This window comes from Gavialis gangeticus, unplaced genomic scaffold, assembly GCF_001723915.1.
Source record: "Gavialis gangeticus isolate Ggan-Ray unplaced genomic scaffold, GavGan_comp1, whole genome shotgun sequence".
In the NCBI taxonomy this organism is placed as follows: Eukaryota; Metazoa; Chordata; order Crocodylia; family Gavialidae; genus Gavialis; species Gavialis gangeticus.
In genome coordinates, this window is record NW_017729006.1 from 28,501,931 (window position 1) to 28,524,513 (window position 22,583).

General features: G+C 42.3%; 1 protein-coding gene across 1 annotated transcript in view; it reads right to left on the reverse strand.

The window, feature by feature from the left end:
- Positions 1-22,583, reverse strand: part of KIAA0895 (KIAA0895 ortholog) — a 53,512-nt gene that overhangs the window by 12,773 nt on the left and 18,156 nt on the right. Inside the window, exons 3-7 of the mRNA XM_019509052.1 lie at positions 21,335-22,023; positions 7,606-7,749; positions 4,285-4,417; positions 2,752-3,057; positions 1,406-1,503 (exon numbers count right to left, since the gene is read on the reverse strand). Coding sequence (XP_019364597.1) covers positions 1,406-1,503; positions 2,752-3,057; positions 4,285-4,417; positions 7,606-7,749; positions 21,335-22,023 — 1,370 coding nt within the window. The remainder of the gene's footprint in view (positions 1-1,405; positions 1,504-2,751; positions 3,058-4,284; positions 4,418-7,605; positions 7,750-21,334; positions 22,024-22,583) is intronic.

Below are 22,583 nucleotides of genomic sequence, written 5' to 3' on the forward strand. Positions count from 1 at the left end.
ATCCATGCTGGCTATCCCTCAGGATGTTGGCGTTGGCCAGTCCATTAAGGATGGCCTCTTCAATGAACTTTTCTAAGACCTTCCCTGGGACAGAGGTCTGGCTGATGGGCAAGTAGGTTGCCGGATCCACTTTCCTCCCTTTCTTGAAGATAGGCACCACATTGGCCTTCTTTCAGTCTTCAGGCACTACATCAGAGTGCCAGGAGTTCTCAAAGATCCGTGCCAGGGGCTGGGCTATGATGCTCGCCAGCCCCGTTGAGTACCCCGGGGTGGAGATTGTCAGGGTCAGCTGACTTGAAAGTATCCAGCCTCTCAAGGTGTTCTTTCACAAGATCAGCATTTATGGAGTATGGAAGAGTACAGACCAACTGCAGACACTTCCTCTGCCTGACAAAGGGCATTTATACCCAAAAGCTTTCAAAGAACATTTTTTCCAAGTATTTTAGTTTAGTAAAAGATATTTGATTTACCCAAAGAACCTTATCTGCCTATGTCCTTAGACCAACACAGCTACAACCCACACCCTGAAACACCATTATAAAAGCTTTGGCTGTAGAAAGACAGCCCCCAGGGGTGATGGGAACTCCCTGGAAGCAGATATCAGGGAGAAGCTGCTTACTTATCAAATTGTCACTCTGCCATCTCTGGCAGGTATGGCTGTGTCAGCTGAGCCTCCTATGGGACACAGCAGGAGGGATTTTTATTTCAGGTTATTCAGTTAGTCCATAAGGTGCTTCTTCCAGATTAGTTATACCATCTGCCCAAAGGACATGAGCTGAGACAACAAAATATCCTGTTGATATAGCTGCATCTTCACCATGGGCAAAGGCTGCTAGTAACCCTTATCACACTGATTAAGTGAAGTGACATATTATCAAATAATGTTGACAGTATATTAGAACTGGGCTAAAAATCTAGTTTGTGACTCTGTGGACTATGTCCATTTCAAACTGTGAACTCTACTTTGTATCATGTCCTAAACATACCCAACCTTTTCATGAAAGTGTATTTTAATGCACTGAATTTTGTTTCTGGCTTAAGAAGGGTGCTCAAAACCTCTTTGGAAGATAACCACTTCAAAGACAGGAAAGGGTAAAGGGAAATCTGTGACTATAAAACCAGAACCACATAGTAAGGTGATGAAGGAAACCTCACAGAAGGGATTAAACCCTCAAAGCTCTCTGACCCAGACTATTTTTCAAGTCCAATTATCATAATGGACAGCGATCTTCCATTTTATGGACAATGGAAAATAAAAATCGAAGTGAAGCAAAGAGTAACAGCAACAATAAAGCGCATGAGGGAAGTGATCCCGTGAAGTTCATGTTCTTTAACAACCATTTAGAATGGATCTTATTAAAATGGCATTCATCTTCCTTCTGCTCAAAAGATTGGTTCCACTCACCTTTCCAAGGGCTGTCAACAACTGAAAATCAATGGTTTGCCTATATCTCAGGATCCGGAGGATGCCATCCAAGTACACTTGATCCTTATTGAAACAGCCTGAAAGAATCAGATACCTGGTATTGTTTTCAATCTCTTTCAAAGCAAGACATGTACCAAAAATAGTTATGCAGAAAATCATGGTATTTTCTTGCATACCACATGCTCCCAAATAAGACATAGATCTTGTTTTTGGGAAGACAGAATGAAGGTTTTCCAGATGTATGGCTTCATAGAGCAGGGGCAGAGATTAATCTTCAGTTTGCTCATCCTTCTTTTTCTGCTCCAGAAAAAGCTACAGTTTTCACCCTTTCACAGCTGAATTAGCAGATTTTGGCTGCTCAGGCAAAAGCTGAAACTGTAGCTGCTGTTGAAGATTGGACTCCACTGGCAGATCTAGGATTTGAAGATCTAGAACTAAAAATAGTCTGCAGGGCTATGAAGTAGGAGAAAAGATCCCAGGAGTAGCTAATAGACAGCAAAAATACTGAAGAAAAGATAGCTTGATTAGTAGATAGTCAGGACCATTAAAAAGGAGAGAAGATCTTTAACACCTATTGAAGGTAGATTATAATGACCCAGGAAGTTAATTGACTCCATCAGCACTGCCTGAGTACAAATGTCACTACTGCTGCTGGGCAGTTGTTTTTAAACTTTGATTGGATTAGGAATCAAAGTGGGATTCAACGACTCCACTGTCTCCCTTCCCCTGATATGCCCCTGCCTCCATGCAGCTGCTGGAGAGAAGGAAAAGAAACAGCAGCCATCTTACACTGTTTCCATGCTTTTCCTCTGGGCAGAAAATCATCTTCCTCTCTTAAGACCTGCACCCCAATTTTGGAAGGCTAATTTTTGGGAAAAAGTTGAGCATGGTACGCAAGTAAATATAGTAATTTTATTTCCTAACATTATATACATTTATTCCACAGCTTGAAAACTTTTCCCCCTATACCAAACAGATAGTTGAGACAATGAGCCACAGACAGAAATGAAAGGAAGAGAATGTGGTCTCTGCCAGTAAAGTGCTGCAGCAGCACTCTGGTCGCAAGCTCAGTCCACAGGATGTTAAAGGCAGGCAAGTTGTGAACCTAAATTTACTTGTAGTGTCCCTCTTAATTCCTTTACTGTATAAATCAGAAATGTCTTCTTGACCTTTCTTTAAACACAGTGCCTTTGTCTCTTCCTTTACAAACACAAAGAATTGAATTTTTCCACAAAGTTTACACTCTGCCAAAACTGGCTGCACTTACTTTGAAGACCACTTTGGACAAGGAAGATAGAATGGAATCGACTGCAGAGAAAACCAACCTGGCTGGGATGTATCAGTCCACCCCCTCTTGGCTCGTACACAGTAATCCCACCTAGTGTTGGGGTCCTTTACAAATCTCCCCACATCCTGGAAGAGCTGACTGAAGGACATCTGGCTAGCTTGATAGACAGTATAGTAGAGAAGGGCAGCCCTCCACAGGAAAGGGTCCTTTCGGAACAGGACACTGTGAATACTCGCCAAACCTTCTTCAGTAGGATTGATTGGCTTTAAACCATGCTTTTTACGTCCATTCCAATTGCACCAAGGCTGGCTGTTGTTGTTCATGCCCCGAAAATAATGAGTTCCTAAAAAAGGAAAAAAGCATGGCACTTTGAATGTTGACAACCAGTAGCACAATGGTAAAATAAGCCAAAATGTGTCCATCAGGAGCAAATCTGATCCCAGTGGGAGCAGATCAGGGCAGGGATACTCCTGCCCTGCTCTGCTACTATATGGCAGCCAGGAGAAGCTCTGTGCCCCTGCAAGTGCCAGTCCTGGGCTGCAGGGGACACTGAAGTGAGGCCTGGGCTCCAAGGAGACAAGGGAAGCTCTCTCACCTCTGGTATGCTGCCTCCCACCCTCACCCCTACCCCCGGCAGCTGCTTGTCGCCCGACCCCTACTCTGATGGTGGAGCAGGGGTGGGGACAATGTCCCCTTCCCCTGCAGGAGGCAGCTCCAGGGCCCAACTCCAAGATCAGAGCCAGGGCTGGGACACTGCTCCCTACTCCAGGCAGATGCCTGCTGCTGGGACTGGCTCTGATCTCAGAGCCAGGGTGGGGACAACTTGCTCCTGATCAGCTATGTAACTGCACTAGTGTGCACTAGCTCCTGCACAGTTACATGGTGATATGCTTTGCTGTGCAGTAGATTAGTCTACTGCATAGTAAAGTGTCTCATGTAGACACAACCAGCAAGCAGAAGCTAACTCGCAGTAGCTTAGCCCTTTGGAGGATAAGTTATTACAGGTGGGCTTCCATTTAACAGCAAGGTAAAAGCTTGGATACACAGGGAGTTGCTGCAAAGCAGCTGACATGCAATAAGGCCCTGCCCCTTTTTACTGTGCAGTAAATTGTTCAGATATTCTTATTCTTAGAGGAGGTGGCTGCTGCTCTTTTACAACAGGGTAGATATAACATTAGTGCAGGACACCCAGAGCTAAAAACTCAAGGATTAACTTGTTCAAATCCCCTGGATTTCATCTGGTTTTGATATTCTAAATGCAAAAGCTCACTCAGAACCTAGAAAACCTTACAGAAACTTCCTGCTAACCTGGATCAAAAATAGGGGAGTTTTCCAGATTTACAGTTCTTTGGGAAAAATGTCCTATATCCATATATCTTAAAGCTATCTGCTGGGGTTTCTATCTTTACTACAGTCTATACATATTTCTTTAACACATCTACAGTGTAAGCTCTTTCAGGCAAGGGTCAAGCCCTGTAATGTACAGGGTCTAGTCTAGTATACTGAAAAATAGTAAATAACAATGCATATAGTCTCTGCTGTAGGCAGAATTAATAACATTTGTCCATACCTATTTCATGCCTCAGCATCCCTTCCAGCCAATGTTCACGTGCAGTGGAAACATTGATAGTCAGAGTTGGACGGCCATTGACTACCATCATTGAGGCCCGAGAAAGCAGGTCCTCGGTGAGGTGAACCACAATCTAAGAAGATAAGACATCTTAGGTATAAGAGAGCTCTTTTCTTTCCCTGCTATTGCCTCTTCTACTCTTCCTCCCATTCTTATTATGTTCCATCAGGACTTGGTCACTCACCTCTTATGGCTTCCCAAATTAAGACCCATGTGAGAAGTTTTTGCCTCTCCAGAAAGTCTGTAGTCATCTCTGAAGCCCCACTGATATCAGGTGGCTCTATATCAGTGGTTCCCAAACTATGGGTCGTGACCCCAAAAAGGGCTGCAACATCAGCAGAGGGGGTCATGGGGGTGTGGGGCATGGGTTGGGAGTGAGGGGCCATGCTGAGGAAATGGGGCCATAAATGGGGTCGTTTTGAGGAAAAGTTTGGGAGCAGTCAGAAAAGCACTGCTCTACACAGTCTAAGAATTCGACTATGCAGATATGATTGCAGAATTCGAACCTAACTGATCCACAGGGGAGGTGGGGGAGAGGGGAGTCAGAACTGACTATGCACAAAGAGCTTACAAATGCACAAACAAGTATTCTTGGGTTGAATTTGAACAAAATCAGAGAGACTTTAATTGATGGAACGTATTTGTGCTTAAATCTTTTACAAAAAAATTTTAAAAATCACAATTTAAAAGTCACCCTGAATTAGGGAATAGAAACATCATACATTTTTTTGCTTCTTTATGATGCAAAAAAGCATAAGCCTGTCACTGTTCAACATTAAACAGATATGATTCAGGGTTTTTAGTGCAGTGATTTCAGCCTGCTTATTCCCGTGACTAACATAAATAAAAAGCTCTATAGCCTTTATTAGAGGTGCAGAAAAGGAAGTAAAAAAAACTCCTATGAAAACAAGCAATTGAAATGAAAATTACCAATAAGGCATTCATTTTAACAACATGTCTTCCCTTTAACTGGAGAAAGATTTTATAGGGGGGAACCTAACAATCTTTAAATGATATTAAAAGAGTGGAGCTGAGGTGTCCTTTTGGGTAAAAAAGAAAACCTTTAATCCAGATGGGCTGAACCTGCTGGTTTTGATGCTGGTGTTGGACTCTGGCCACACAAGACATACACACAGAGGAAGAGAAAAAAGAGCAGAGAGAGAGAACTAAACTTCTCTTTCTGGTGCTGACTTTTAATTGCAACAGCAATTTTGCTACTAGACAGAGACAGACTCAACACACATCCCAAGCACTATTCAACTTGACTGAAGCTAGCAGAGGTGGAATATCACTGAGTCATCTTCTAGTTTTGTTCTGTCAAGTCATTTCTCATGACCGGGATAAGGGTCCCATAGTGGGATCCCTGGGTCCTAGGAGGTGATATGTGTGGAAGCCATGATAATAAACCTTCCAGTCTACCTGTTCTAGCATTGGGGTTAATTTTTGGCAGGGTCAGGAAATTATTTCGGGCGGAGGACCACTTACCCAGTTTTGGCAGGCTGTTGAGAGCTGCATGGGTAGCCCCGCCCCTTGACAAGTGCCCCGCCTACTGGTCACCATTTTGGGACTAATGTTCCAATGTCTTGTGACCAGTGTCCCAGGGCCAGCACTGGTGGGGCCCAAAGCAGGACACAGGCTGGCAGGGGTCTGTGGAGCCGGGCTAAGCTACACCAGCAGGGAGGGGGGGGAGCTGGCATGGCTCCATAGAGCCCCTACTGGCTGGGACCCCGTGCTCCTGCCACCCTGCTCTGGACCCCGCTGGCACTGTGTGGGCCCCATGCTCCCGCTGGCTCCTGTGCCCAGTCACACCCAGTGCCCCCCAGCCCTGCGGTACAGGTGGGAGGCAGCACATAGCCCCGACCCCCTGCTTGCTGGCAGGGAAAAAGCTGGTGCTGAGCGCAGGGAAAAGCGGGAACACAGGAACATTTTTGACAGGAACCAATGGCAGATAAATATTAATTTTCTAAATTTTTTAGGGGCCCTGTGAGCCGGATAGAATGGCCTTGCTGGCCGGATCTGGCCCACAGGCCGTATTTTGTCCACCCCTGATTTATGGACACCTAGAAGAGGGCAGAAGAGTCCTTCCTGTCAGAATGCTGTTTACCAATTCTGGTCTAGTTTCTGACATGCTCATTTTTCATTCACTGATTTCACGTTACACACTCTTCTTGTTTACCAGATGTGATCTCAGCACAGTCCTTTTCTGTTCAGACTAATGCAGCTTCTGCCTACTTTAACTCTTGCTGATTTTTATAAAATAGAATGAAGTAAGATGAACTGGACTTTTTGTTAGGTTGGATAATTCTGGATATAAGCTTCTACACAACAAACCCCAGAAAATAAGGCATATAAGACTTTGTATTTAAAGGTTTAGGAAATGTTCAGGGAAACAGACCTTCTTAAAAAAATGTTCAGACCTTTTTTTTAATACATGGTAAAGCAAGAAAAGATCAAGTAAGCTTTTCTTTTTTTAAAACCCACCTGTACCTGTCCTGCCAATATCCATGCCTCAGAATTCTACATTGTGCACTACTGATGAGACTAATACCTGAAATGGTAAAAATTGCAGTACCCTCCACTTCCAAGCACTACTGATCTCAAAGACGGTAGGGGACAGACCCGTGACTGACTATTTTTGTCAGATAAAAAGCTTTTCAATCCTCCTTTAAAACACATTTTGTTCTAACATTCACCTTAATATTTCCCTGTTTCAGATCTGAAACAAGACTGCACATTTTATTTGGGAAAACAAATCAACTCACAAAAATCAATAAAACGTATTGACACTGATGAGTCTAGTTCAGAACAGAAAGGCTGACAGATAAGCCAAACCATGAAGGCGACACGAGAGAGAAAGGTGTGGCAAGTTGTCATTCAGCCCCGTGGCCCTTGTTGAGCAAACAAATGGAAATCAAAGAAGAAAGTAGGTCGTGTGTGAAGGGCCCAGTTAAAGTATATGTACATGATTCTCCCTTAATCCACCACAGCAGGACTTAAATGAGTTGCAAGAGATATGTGGACATTGTACTGGATTGGACAAATACATGAGGTCCATCAGGTGAAATCCCAGTCTGACTCTCCTATTTAGAGTTAGTCTCCCAAGAAAAGTAGTGAAAGCTAGTGTTATGATTGCTGAAAAATGACATTAGACAAACCATCAGGGAAAAAATGTAAGACCTCTTCCTGACTGGATTTATAGTCTAGTTCATTTCTAATGTTTGATTCTGTGGTTTAAGTAGCTGCTGACTGTATGCATCCTACCTCACCCAGGCAGCCTTCTTTCACCATGTATTTCCTGACATGATTCCAGATGCGACTCTTGGTCAGCAGGCTGCCTCCAGTGACCTGTTCAAACTTTTCATAGCTTCCATATTTCTGCAAAGTCCGTTCCATAATATTGATGGACTGGGGAGAAAAAAGAAAAAGAGACAGAAATACAATAAGACACCAGTTTCAGACTGGTGACTACCACAATGGGACAAATAGCAGTTTCCTCCCTGCATCCCAACGCATGTATGTATCACTGAACTACATTTTTCATGGGTAGGCCAATATGCTCTGTAATCAACTCCTGCCACTCTCAGAGATCTATACAAATTCAAAGACATTGAAAAAAGAGTCTGATTAATTAATTTTGGGCCCAGCATACTTAGTTCCCTATGACTTTGGGAAAAACCACTTGATCTCTTCGTCTTATTACTTAACCCTTGAAAATGGGGATGATAATGCTTCCTCAGCTAACAGAGATGTTCAAGGGTTAAGTCATTAGCATGTTCCCCATCCCCACATGGTGCACAGCCCCCACTGCCAGCAGCTCAGGAGCAACAGATGGTAGGTCCTCAGGGTGCTCATGGCCATGGCAGGCAGAGTCCCTGGTAGCACACAGCTTCAGCTGAGTCCCGGGGGCTGCACATGGTAGCACAGAGCCAGCCCAGTCCAACCCGCTTGGGTGCCCCTTGAGACCAGACCAGGCTGGCTCCATACCAGCACGTGCAGCTTGGGGCATTGCAGGTGGGAGCCATGTACCAACCAGCCAAGCCAGCTCCGTGCCTCCATGTCAGGTTTCCAGCAGGAAGCCACACATGGAGGTATGAAATTGCATGCCATTGGGTCAGGTGAGCTCTGTGTCTCCACATGAGGCTTTCTGCTGGAGTCCTAGAAGCCCCACATGGAGGAACAGAGACAGTTGGCCTGGCCCGGTGGTGCGCAGCCCACACCCACCCACAAACCCCACAGTCACCCACAAACCCCATGCCCCCTTCCCCGGCAGGCAGGAGCTCGCCTCTCCACTTAACAGCTGTCCAGTCATGCGCCACCACGCTCAGTGCCTCCACATAGGACTCTCAGGTGCATAATAGCATATATATATATATAAATGAAATATATAGATGTATATAATAGGATGACAGTGCATGCTACAACTTGATTATTGTGATGCTGAAAGGAATCTGTTTGCTGTCCACAGGTACATACACACATATTAACTTTCTGAGAGTTAAATGGCTTAACTATTTTAAGTCAACTTAACTGTCAGAGTGTGCACACACATGAGGAGCAGAGTTGACTTAAATGCGGTGCAAGATAATATACCTCCAAGATGTATTATCTTGAGTTGTACTAGTTAAGTTGACTTAGCTCACAAGATGGCTACCACCATGTCACAGAGCTGTATGTGTATACACTCGAACATGGCTTAACTTAAGTCGACTTGGTTAAGTTGACTTAGTTGTGTCGCCTTATTTTAAGTCAACTTAGTATGTGTGTACACGCCTCATGAAACAGAATTGATTCAGAACCCCACAGAGCTGTTGACAGCTTCTTTTAATTGTATTTTTAACTAAAACTAGGCAACCACAGAAAAGTGCCACTGGAATACATTAATGCTATTCACAAGGTGTCCTATCTAAGTATCATAGCTCCTGGCTGAAAGAGACATGCATTCTCTGAATGCTGAACAAATATTCCATGTCATCCTTGATAGTTCCCTATTACCTAGCTTAGAATAATTTAATTAAATCCCAAGCACCTCCTGAAGAAGCCAAGGGCTCTATTCAACTTGAATGTACATCAGTATAGTTCAGCAAATTTAATTTTGAATAAAAATAATGAATTTAATGAATTAATTGCATTTTGTACATAGGTCTGGGAGCAAAGGATCTGTCTGCTACCTGTAATTACCATCTTTCTTCCCTTACACTCCTCTGTACATGATTTACTGTATCGAATTGTTATTTACCAAGCTGCTTTTAAGTGAAGTGAGTGGGGGTGGCACTAGCTAGCGCCTGCTCCCACAGAAGCCAAGGGGAGTTTTGCCACTGACTTCAGTGGGAACTGAATTGGGTTTCAACATCAGTGAATAAAAATTGATATTTTAATTCTCAGAACAACTGTTTCTTGGAAGATCTGGGATGATGTATATGCATATGTACAGCATGAGCTAGGAAAACCACGAACAGGCACAAGCACGTGTGAGAGAATGGTCTCAAGGCATGTATGTTATGAGCCTGACTCAAAGCCAACTAAATTCAAAGAGAAGTCTTCCCAATGACTTTGGAGGGTTTGGGGATCAGATCCTTTATGAATACACAGTAGCAGTTAAGTTGAATGGATAAGAAAAGTTCAGAGATACTATTCAACATTAACAAATGAGCAACTTAGTTCAGGTTGGATCAATTTGCTTAATTTAAAAATAACCTCAGATAAATGATGTAGTAACTTCATTCTATTTACATGTTAACAGGAGATCCTTAAATGGAGGAATAATTTGATTTCTTCTCACAGACTAGTTCTTTATGATAAAGCCCATTTTTTTCTGGTTCAATTCTTCCTTGGGCAGAGAAGTCAGCACAAGGCCCATTTATCATGGTAAGCTTCAAGCAGAACCGAAGAGGTACACTGTCATTGTGTAACTGGGCGAATTTCCCTTTCTCTGTTTGGACTTCTTCCCTTAAATCAGGGAACCTAACCTTTATTGAGTTCTGCTTCAATGAACATTTCAGGCTTTAACATGTCCCAGGATTAGTGAGGATTAGTGACTAAGTGCAAAGACAAAATCTAAGCAAAAATTAGTTCTAAATTAACAGCTGATTTTAACAGTCATGGAAATCTTGTGTTTCCTCAAAATGTATTTCAAAACTAACTTAGTGGCCTAAGGCTGAACTTGTTCTAACAATCATTTCATTTAATATAGGTGGTGTTCTTTGATCACTGTGCAGATCCTGGTGTGTGAACATCCTATTCCTATAAATCGCTTATAAAAAATACATCCCCTATTAGCTACAGGAGCACAGTTTGCTCTCTGTGAATAACCTGAATAATTCAGAACAATTCTTCATTTTCTTTTACAGTGACCAGATCTTTTAAGATCGTGTCACCTACTCATTGTTCTGTGTATCTGGTTTCCCTGAACCAATTAATTTTATTATTTCAGTTAAGCAAAGTGTCTCTCAACATTCTATCCTCTGACATGACATTTTCTTCACTGAATTTCCTTGTCTTAAAAGCGGTGAAGTCCATTAGATAAACACATGAAACTAGGCATCTATTTATGTTTCAGTCTCTTTGCACATACAGTTACAGTGAAACAATAGCCCATAGACTCATGTTCTACTTCCCAACCATTTTTTCTTCTCTCTTCCTTGCCTCTACAGTTCAGTTCAACTTCACTTCTCAATAATTTATACTGGAAAGATGTTACTAAAATGGAATTAAGATGTTGGAAATAGAGATCTAAATTACATTTAACAGAGCTCTGGTAGGTGAAATTACTGTATCAATTGATCATTAAGGCTAAGTAGAGAAGTTACACTTAACATGTATTAAGCATGCAGAAAGCACTTTAAAGCCATAACAGAACAGACATTCACAGCACTTAAAGCACTTTCAAATGGCAGATTCTACTCTAAGGGCACCAGTAAATATGGTACAACACATTCTCAACTATTCCCCTGCATGGCAAGGAAGAAAGGAAGAAATCTGAGACAAACCAGTTATGAAGACTTAGGGGATCCAGCCAAAGAGTCCAGAGGCCTAAGGGCTTACAAAGGGGCCAAGTCCAGATAGGGTCAGAGTGCGAGACCAGAGGGGGCAGGGGCTGAGAATGAGACCAGTGGACCTGGGAACTCAGGAAAGAGAGAGTGGGACCAGAGGATCCAGGCCCAGAGAGGGGCAGAGTGTGGGACCAACCAGAGGAGCCAAACCAGAGAGAGGCAGAGTGTGGGACCAGAGGGTCCAAGCCCAGAGAGGGGCTGAAAGTGAGATCAGGGGGTCTGGAGGCCCAGAAGAGGGGCCAAGTGTGTTGGACTGAAAACAAGTGACATCATGATTGAAAACAGGTGCCATCATGCAGTGATAACACCCGCAAGGCATGGGGCATGATGTTGGGGTAGATTGGAGCCACGCAGTTACCTCATATGGTGTTGACCCTGGACACCTTGGGGGCTGTTACAGTAAGACTAAGTCAGCCTCCCTTATTTAAATAACAATGTTACATCAAGGCATGGAGGATGAAAAAAGGGGCCGACTGCCAAAAGAATAGGGTAGAAAAACATGTTTTGGCTTCCAGGGGCTTCATGGCCACCCCTGGAGATGGTATCCTGTGACATCATGAAAAGCAGTAATTGGAAGCCAAGGAAGCAGAAGAATGGGAGAAGAGCTCTGCATCCCAGAGCAAGTAGATATTGGAAAGGACCACGCTCAGCAGCAGAACAAGGTTGAGCTCCACAACCGGCTTAGTTACAGAAGAAGATTAAAGGGGCTGGGATACATTTAGGAAGGGGTAAGGAAGACAGAAAGAGGGTGGATGTATGGATTTGTTTGCTGTCTTCAGGTTGCAGAACAGAGTTAGCGGGAGGGGTGTTTAGTGTCTCCCAAACTTCTGAGCTGTTCTGGTTGCCACATAGAGCCAAGAAGGATATTTTCCCCCTCCTGTTGCAGGTGTCAGTTTGGGGTTTTTTTTGTCAACTTCCTCAGAAGCACTGGGTGTTGGCCGCAGCCACAGCCATGGATTTCGACTGGAGTGTGCTGATGTTCCTGCTAGAGCTAAAACCCAGAGGTTCTTGGATAGAGGGTGCTGCCCCAGAACTCAGGGTCAAACCGATTGCCAGATTTGGCATCAGGATGGATTTTTAGCCCAAAGTCAAACTGTTACAGGTTGTGGAGGTTTTTACCTTCCTCGGTAATGGGCAGGAGGGCATGTTCCTCTTTCTCTCAAATGTATTTAGCAACATTTGCAGTAGCCAGAGCTTGACAGTGTCCTCATGCCCCCTGCTTTACCTGTGGGAGGTTAGGCTTTTCTTGGTGTCCTTGAGCTATGTACGGTGTAGTTATATGTCAGGATTGTTTGTGCAATTTTAGGAATAGCTCTCATATGGGTGGAGTAGGTAGGGGTGTTCTGGCTTTGCACAGGGTGTTGGACTAGGTGACCTCCAAGGTCCCTTCCAGTCCTACTTTTCTCTGGTTTTCTATGGTTCTAGATGAGTATGTGTGACAGTGATTCTGCAAAAGCAGAATCCTGCTATGAAAATGAAACACTCGCCCATGGCTAACCTTCATCATGAGGATGTGCTGAAGTATCCATCACACCCTGTGAAACAAATGCAGCCTATGGAGCCTTGAACTGTGGTTCTTGGCTGCCCTTTGGTTCACTGTCCCATTGATACATAAATATCAATGCTGGAAATGAAAAAAAGATCCTGACAGACACCAGTTTAAATCTTCCCTTCCTCTCAAACAGTTCTGACCATAGCCTTGATAGTTCATTGGTGACTGTGTTCAATGTTAAAAGGTATGCTGACTTGCATGCCAACATAGTGCAGCTGTCAAGCTGCTGACCAGTTGCCATCATGTCCCTCTGTGTTAAGTTTAGGTATCCTTGTTGTCAGAAACCATAACAGTCCAAACTTCAGAAGCCAGCTGAGATGTATCCTATTGGAAGCCTCCACTGTTTGTGAAGGGTTACTTGCCAGGAAAACTGGAAAACCTGGGACAGGTCTTCCCACCCACTGGCAGCTGGAAAGCCACAGGCTTGTGTTCTGTAGGCTGTTCTGTGTATGAAGGACAAACGCTTTCCATTTGAGCTAGCAGCAGCTTCAGTCAGATGTAACAGTTATAGGCAAGGGGCAAATGTCTCCCATTACCAGCCATGTTATTTGGTTGGGAGAGTAAATGACACCCATTGTACAAGATACTGAACTATAAAATGTTGCAGATATGCATATCTGTTATGGGTGACCTAAATTACCTGGACATCTGCTGGGAGGAACAGTCGGCCAGGTCTGCCCGTTCACGTAGGTTATTAACCTGCATCTAACACAGGAAGTGTGCAGTCCCCCTAAGGGAGATGCCTTACTTGACTTGGTGCTGGCCTCAGGGGAGGTCTTGGTGGGGCAGCTACAGGTACAAGATAACCTAGGGGATAGTGACCACCAGTTGATAGGATTTACTATCAGGCGTAAGGTGGGAAAGAAAAATAGTAGGGCATTAGTGCTAGACTTCCAGAAGGCCAACTTCAATGAGCTCAGGCGATTGGTTAGGGTGGGTCTGAGGGGTAAGCACATCTGTGAGATGGGGGTCCAAGAAGGGTGGGAGTTCCTCAAGGGACTGATCCTACAGGCACAGAGGGACACCATCCCAGTACGTGCAAAGGGTGGCAAAAGAGCCAAACAACCTTCTTGGCTGAGCAGGGAAATCCAGGGGAGCCTTCAGAGGAAAAAAGAGGCCTACAGGCTGTGGAAGCAGGGGCAGCCACCAAGGAGGAGTATACCTACTTGGCTTGTGCTTGCAGGGAAGCAGTGAGAAAGGCCAAAGCAGTTACAGAACTCAAGTTGGCAACGAAAGTTAAGGATAACAAGAAGTCCTTCTTTAAGTACCTAGGGAGCAGGAAGAAGGTGCAGGGTAACATAGGACCGCTACAGAATGGATTAGGGCAACTTATAACTGATAGGATGGAAAAAGCGGAGCTCTTAAATAATTTCTTTGCTTCTGTTTTCCTGGACATGGATGCAAATACACCTCCCAATGAGTCTTTAGTCTGGAGTGAGAGTAGTACCAATCCACCAACGGTTACCACTGACCTAGCGAAGGGGCACTTGGAAGGGTTGGACGTAGTTAAGTCGGCGGGCTCCAACGATCTTCACGCAAGGGTACTAAAGGAATTGGCCAATGACATACATAGCAGAACCACTGGTGCAGCTCTTTGAGCACTTGTGGCACTTGGGACAAGTCCCAGAGGACTGGAAAAGGGCCAACGTGGTCCCTCTCTTCAAGAAGGGGAGGAAGGAGGACCTGGGTAATTATAGGCCAGTTAGCCTCACCTCTATTCTCAGCAAGACCTTAGAAAAAATCATTAAGGATCACATTTGCAGGGGGCCAGCGGGTAGCACAAGGGTGAGGGGCAACCAGCATGGTTTAATAGCAGGCAGATTCTGCCTGACTAACCTGGTTGCTTTTTATGACCAGGTCACAAAGTGCTTGGAGGGGAGGAAATAGATATTATTTACCTGGATTTTAAAAAGGCTTTTGACACAGTGTCACACCCAATTCTTACAAATAAACTGAGTAGCTGTGACGTGGATTTTTTCACTGTAAGGTGGGTGAGAAACTGGCTTATGGGATGCACCCAGAGTGGTGGTGGATGGGGTGGTTTTTCCCTGGAGGGTTGTGGGCAGTGGTGTCCCCTAAGGCCCCAGTGCTGTTTAATTTCTTCATCAGTTATTTGGATGAAGGTGTTGAAAGCACTGTGTCCAAATTCACAGACTACACTGAACTATGGGACATAATAAACACACTGGAGGGCAGGGAGTGAATTCAGGCAGATTTGGACAGACTGGGGAAGTGGGCAGATCAGAATAAGATGTAATTCAACAAGGTTAAGTGCAAGGTGCTGCACCCAGGGAGAAAGAATCTCCAACACACCCACAGACTGGGGGGTACCATTCTGAGCACTACAACAGTGGAAAGAGATCTCGGAGTTCTGGTTGACGCAAAAATGAACATGAGTCACCAGTGTGATGAGGTAATAAGCAAGGCTAACCGCACTTTTTCTTGCATCAGCAGGAGCATCACGAGCAGGTCTAGGGAAGTGATAATTCCCCTCTACATGGCATTGGTGAGGCCACAGATGGAGTACTGTGTCCAGTTTTGGGCACCACACTTCAAGAGGGATGTGGATAACCTTGAGAGGGTTCAGAGAAGGGCTGCTCATATGGTTGAGGGCCTGCAGGTAAGACCCTATGAAGACAGACTGAGGGATATGAATCTTTTCAGCCTCCACAAGAGAAGGCTGAGAGCTGATCTTGTGGCTACCTACAAACTCATCGGAGGAGCCAGCAGGGAATAGGGGACACTCTGTTTACCAGGGCACCCATCGGGTTTACCAGAAATAATGGCCATAAACTGAAGGAGAATAGATTTAAATTGGACATAAGGAAGAAATTCTGTAAGGGTTGCCAAAATATGGAATGGGCTTCTAAGGGAGGTGGTGCTTTCCCCTACCCTGGAGGTGTTCAAGAGGAGATTAGACAGGTATCTGGCTGGGGTTACTTAACCCCAGTGCTCTTTCCTACCTGGAGCAGGGGGTTGGACCCGATGATCTACCAGGTCCTTTCCGACTCTAGAAATCTATGAATCTATCTATATCCACGTGTGCATGTACGGTCACATAGATACTGAGTCAGCTAGGAAGAAGAAAGACTTCTGGAAGATCACTGAACATGGAGCTAGAACCAAATAAAGACTCAATAAGATACCTAAAATGCCTCACTTTAGGTTAGCTGTTAGCTACCCAAGTCCAAAATTGTGATCCAAAAAGCCCTGTCCAGCAGCCACATTTCCTTGGAGGCATTAAAATCATGATGCCCCTCTCTATTTGTGGATGTGTACGTTTCTGCTTCTGCTTATGCCCAGGACTTTCCCAGGCAGGGCAGTGCAGTGCCTATCTTCCTCTTGAGCTCAATCAGATCCAGAATCTAGGCATCCCTATGCATAAATTTCCTAAGCTGTAGATTTGCTAAAACCAGGCTTAACACAGACTTACAGTATGGGGTCCTCACTGCATGCAGTTATGGCCACTTTCTTTTTGAAACACACCAAGAAGAGGAAGTTTTAAGTGCAGGTAATACAAACATTTGGCTGGGATGTCTTAGGCACGAATGATCCTGCTTTGGGCAGGAGTGAGAATACATGACCTCCTTGGGTATTGTAAACCTGTGAAAGCTTTTGGTAAATTAACAAACAATGATAAGTTTCCTTATAGACAAAACAGGATGGTTCCTTGTATTCCAGGTGTTGTGTGAAACCATACAACTCAGTTATTTGAGTGAAGTTATAAATATATGTACCAGATTCTAATAATGTGGCTCCTGTGATAGCAGGAGACTCAACTCTGTTACTCAGAAGGACCTTTCCAGTTCTTTGTTCTTAGTTTCAAGACTCAACCATGCTACTAAGTGGTTACAAACTCAATTAGAATTTTTTGGGAAGACAAAGCTTTGGAGACCCAGCTGCTTCTTTCTTCCTGAGCTTGTTGGACTTCAAAGCACAGCTGCTTCTTCCTAAGTATGTCAGGCTGCAGCAGATGGAATGTATTAGCCTGACCAAGGGTCATAAAATGTTGGTCTCTTTTTGTCTAGGGATAGAAAAGAGAATAAAAGCAAAATCTGCATAAAAGACAGCTGCTGAGGAGAGAGGAACTTAGTGTTCATTTAAAGAACTGATATTTGTCTTGTTTCCTACCTCCTGATACTGGTTGCGTAATTAAGTGTCTCAGAGACTCGGAAGTACACTTAATAAAAATAACAACACATTTCTAGGTTGGTATTCTCTCTATTAAATTATTTGTCACTCAGAGCTTCAGTATCATCCAATCACAGCACCAACCCCTCAGATGGTCACTAATGTACTATTCGTCAAAACTTACTATGGGTACTTAAAACTTACTATGGGTACTTAACACAAACACTTGTAACAGATTCTTGACAATTAATTTCCAACTTTGTATGGAACTAGAATTATGACTTCCCCAACAGCACCCCGCTCACCTAGTAATATTTTATCAGATTTCAACTAAATAGTTGTCCTTACATGATATCTATAGGGTATGAGGCTTCTAATTTAGAACAAAATCACTTAAAACCACAGTTTCATGTCTTGGATTTTAATCAAGGAAATTGATGAATAAGTGCTCTACTAGAAAGAGGTCATAATAATTGCATCAACCCAAATATTACTTTGTGTATATAGATGAATTGTATCAATTTAAGATTATAGTGAACTTACTACTAATGAAGATAAAGACTTAAGAGTATTTGGTCTGAGCCAGGAATAATGTTTCTAGTTGTGAAAACGACCTCTGAGAGTTTGGACGCTGTACCGCAATCCTGATTATGAACTATCCCCATTATTACAGTTACAATATACATAATGTGAAGAGAACTACATCTGTGGCTTCAGAAGATACAGATAGTGACCATTATGAAAGGCCTGTTTGCTACGCTATTTTTTATGTTCATGAAATACTTGTGATTCTGTATGTATTTTCCTCTACTACATATTTCTTAGCTTATGAATGAAACATACTATAAAGATAAGAGGATACGGAAAAATTGAAGAGGGGAGAACAGAAAGGTGAGAATAAAGAAAGTGGTAAAACAGAGAAATTCCTAAAAAAAGAAGCTATGAAGTTAGCCATAGTTTATTGTATGACATTAATAATCCTACATGTTGCTATATATCTATGCAAAGGAGGGGAACTTAAAAGGGAGCAGACTGTGTTACCAAGTTGGAGAATCTTCTCTGTTGAGATCAGAGGCCTGGAGAAGAGAGAGCTTAGAAGAACTCTAATATTTCCAAGTCAAGCATTTCTTTTTTACAGTGCTGGCAAAACCCAGCTCATTTCCCCTCTATTTCTTTTCTTTAAAAAGATTAAGTACTTCTGTGGTTAAATCCCCATCATATCTTCAGAAAACATTGCCAGCAATACAGCATTAAGACTCTAAACAGCCACATACAATGGAGGAAAACACATATGTAAAAAGAACATACTCTCTGTTGAGCTTCCAAAGTATCTATGAATCCAAATTTTCAGATGATTAAAAATTCCTCACTAGTGTCTTCTGAAGAATTAATGTATTAGTGCTTAACTTACAGTGTTGATGTAAAAAGTCAAGGGAATTCCATTACTGTAAAACTAGCCTGAGAGCAGCGTTAGGTCTGCTCTATGTGTATGTATGCACGTGTGCATGTGTGTGCATGTCTATTGCTATAAGCATCTCCTGCAAATCTGTCAGAATTAATTTAACAGATAATGCTTCTAGAATAATGATGGTAACCAATCGAAGCCTGAAAATGTTGCAAAAACACAAGTGAGTCCACTGTCTTGCTATAAGAAAAATACTTCAATGTATATAGTAATGTCTGAATTCAAACCATTAAAAAGTTGATTGGTTTTAAATGGTTACAAGAGCAGAATTCATTTGTATACATAGCAAAAGGCACTATAGTGTTTATCCTCCTCCTAATGAAAGTATGTTTTAGTTTAAACTTTCAGTGAAAATTGAAGGAAGGCAGCAACTTTTATGACCCATATTGTAGGAATGCATATATAAGTTACTGATTATCATTCTGGGAAATATATTGGTTCATATAAATAGTAGCTAGAAGAAATCAAATTCAAATCTCCATGAAAATGAGATTTTCCATTTAACTACAGAGGAAAAGAAATAGTGCCATCTACTGGGATTGGCGTTATTTGAGACAAGATTGCTGCTATTTTTCATCTATTAAGAAGTCCAGAATGCATTTATTCATTAGTTTAATAATCTGAAGTTTGAGGAAATACTGTTTTTCCTTTCCATTCCAGTCAAATACACTAACTTATATTGTAAAGCAATTCACAGCTCTGTCTGAGAAAAGCACTTTTTACTTTCTATGTCCAACTGAAGAAAATTTGTCATGCTTCACTGGATATAAAATAAGCTTATCTTCATTATTTGTTATGATATTAAATGTGTATTTTGCCATGCTTAATTATTAAAAAACTTGCAATGAAGCATCAGTCCCTAAAATAACCAACAAATATCGTTGAGAGCCCAGTTGCTATTAACAAGTCAGTCAGTCAGTCATTATTTTGATTATATTTTACAGTAATTTGTTGAAAGAAATCATACCTTTGAACAGATACTTCGCTGTTTTCTCTATATGAGAGTTTCATATTAAAACATTCTTTTAAAGTCTTGCTTAAAACGGAATTGTTTCCTTTTTCATAAATACAAAAAGGGCTAGCTTACATTAAATTCAATATTCCAAATTTAGCTATTTAATTTATTTGCAATCAGCTATTTTTAATGTCCGTAAAATTATTCACAGAGCAAGCAGACATTTGTTTTAAAAGAAAGCACTCACCAAATAAGTAATAACTTAGAAGGCCTCTTCAGAGCTTTTTAGGACAAAGTAGATAAGTTCTGTTTCATCAGGGAAACAATTAAACTCACAATTAAGATCAAATGTATAATAGGATAACCAAAAGGAATAAAAAGAAGATCCTCTTAAACCTTCAATGCTTTTGAAAATATGGCACAGCATATTCTTCCTAAACCAGATGATAAAATCCTGGGTGTCTGGAATTTGAAGTGTTTTATTTTCAATTCCTGCACTGAGATTCTTTGTGGAAGTGAAATAATTTTTGTATGCATTGCAACCAAAAAAGAAGCCTGCTACAGAATTACACCATTCACAACATGGGATTCTCTGTTAAATACATTTTCTAAAGCTGTTTCATTTCCTAAGCTAGAAACAATCTTACAGAAAAGCACAAGTGAGAGTAGGGTTGCTTTTGGTGCGACAGAGATAAACACTCAATGCATCTCATGTCAGTTAAAGTTGAAATAAAAGCATTTTGAGCATGATAATAGATAGGAAGCCACATTAATAAAATGAATTAAAAAGGCTGCATCTTAGCTATCAAATGGACAACAGCAACCCATGAACCTACACAGAAAGCAGACCACATAGCATAGGAAAATTGATTTATGCAGCTTTACCTGTCCCTGGAACAGAATTTCAATCGCAGTCAAGGGCAGAGGCAGATTTGTCGCCTGACTGAGCCTAATGAAATGTGAATATCCTTCCAAAGTTAATTAAACCAAATGAAATCAACACATGCTTATCCAATAACCATGTCCTCAAGGCAAGTCATAACAAATTTATGATTGCCCCCTACATACTGTGTCAGCAAGAGGACTGGTAGGTTCTCTAAGTTTCCTTTTCCTCCCACCAGACTGAGACGTATACAAAAAGGCCATTTCATTAGACATTGCACAGAGATACCCCATATGACTGACCTGCATACTGTACAGTCTTTTTTATGTTTTAAATAGGTTCAGATCTACAACATCTTATAGAAACATCTTGTTCTATTAGGCAGGCTAGTCAAAGAAAACATGAAACACAGAAAGACAGCTAGAAATTAATGCCACATGGATAGGTCCTTGTCAACTATGGCAGTGAATTTTAGGTTCTTTCTTTCTGGTGAAAAAAAGAAGATTTTAAAAACACATTCAACTTGAAAAGGTTTCAGTGGGCGCATCTACATGAGATGCTGACTGCACAGTAGCCTGATACTACTGCGCAGTAGCTTCACGTAGCAAAAACTGTGCCAAGATGCTACTGCGCAATATTATTAGGCTACTGTGCAGTAGCATCAATAAAAAGACATTCACTGGCACTACTGTGCAGTAGCTCCAGTTACTGCACATCTATTTAGTACTTGCTTGTATAACTACAAAATAAATGTGCAGTAACCACTGCACAGTAACATCTCATGTAGACGTGCCCAGTGATATGGGAGTGCATTCAATATCAATGTCCCTTTAATTTAATTTTGCAGTTGATGTAGTCTCATGTTCTAATATAAGCTGTTATGAAGAAGAATCTCTAACCTGCAGCAAGAAGAGGCCCACGCTGTCTTTTTAAAAGAGAAAAAAAAGAACTGTACCTGCTTAAGAAATCTGTCAGATGCTTGACTGTGCTTGGCTAATACATTTGGCAATGCAGGATTTGCATATTCAAATTGGGGATTGTAGGTAAAATCTGACTTGAAGAATTTCATCTTCTCTTTCTCTACATTGGAAGGCTTGATGGCAGTTAGTATACAGAGTTTTCGGCCAGAAACTTCTCCCTCTTTTCCATGGCTTTTTGACAACTGGGGCTGCTTTGGCTTTGCTAGATTAGAGAAATAATGCCTCTTAGCCTTGCTTTTGGTTCGAGGTGGCAGTCCTTTGCTGTTCCCTGTGACTGAAATACCATTCGTAAACTTTACACTGCTAGACATTGGGCTAGTGATAAAGACAGAGGGCTGTCTGCTCGTACAGTACCACCCGCTGCTCAGCAAAGGCAGCGGTACTTTGATCTTGCAGTGCTCGCTGCTTCGCAAGCTGGTGGAAAACTTGGTGGATTTTCTGTGTCTTTTATGATGTGCAGATGACTGCTTTTGGCAGTGGTGTTTCTTCTCCTCTTTACTCTGCAGAAGGACATTGTAGCTACTTGTTCCTGTTGTGAAAATGTCCTTAAGTACTCCAGGTGACAGGTGCTGAAGACTGTTTTCATTCTTAATGACCAGCTTGTGTTCCTCTGGATTTAAGACTGTCTTTTTAGAGAGCTCTTGTTTAGGCCAGTGAAGTTTTTCTGTATATAAAAAAAGACAAAAACAAAAAAATCTAGAACACATCTGACTGCCACACAGAGAGAAATATATGTTTTTAGGGCCAAAACATAATACCAAATATGAAACCAAAAACTTGAACATAACTTGATATAATTGCAGAAGCCTCAAGACAGTTTTAGTATTAAGATAAAAAGAAACTTGTATCTAGGTATATATATCTATTGACTTTTTAAAAAGTCAATTGGGAAAGTAAGCCTAATTCAAAACATGCAGTTCTGCCTGTCTCTATACAGTTTCATAGTTATAGTTGGTAGGCTCGGAAGGGACCTGAGCAGATCATTAAGTCCGACCCCCTGCCATGGGCAGGAAAGGATGCTGGGGTCAAACGACCCTGGCTAGGTGATTATCTAGCCTCCTTTTAAAGACCCCCAGGGTAGGAGCGAGCACCACTTCCCTTGGAAGTTGGTTCCAGATCCTAGTCACCCTGACTGTGAAGTAGTGCCTCCTGATATCTAGCCTCAATCTACTCTCAGTCAACTTATGGCCGTTATTCCTTGTTACTCCCAGTAGTGCTCAGGGG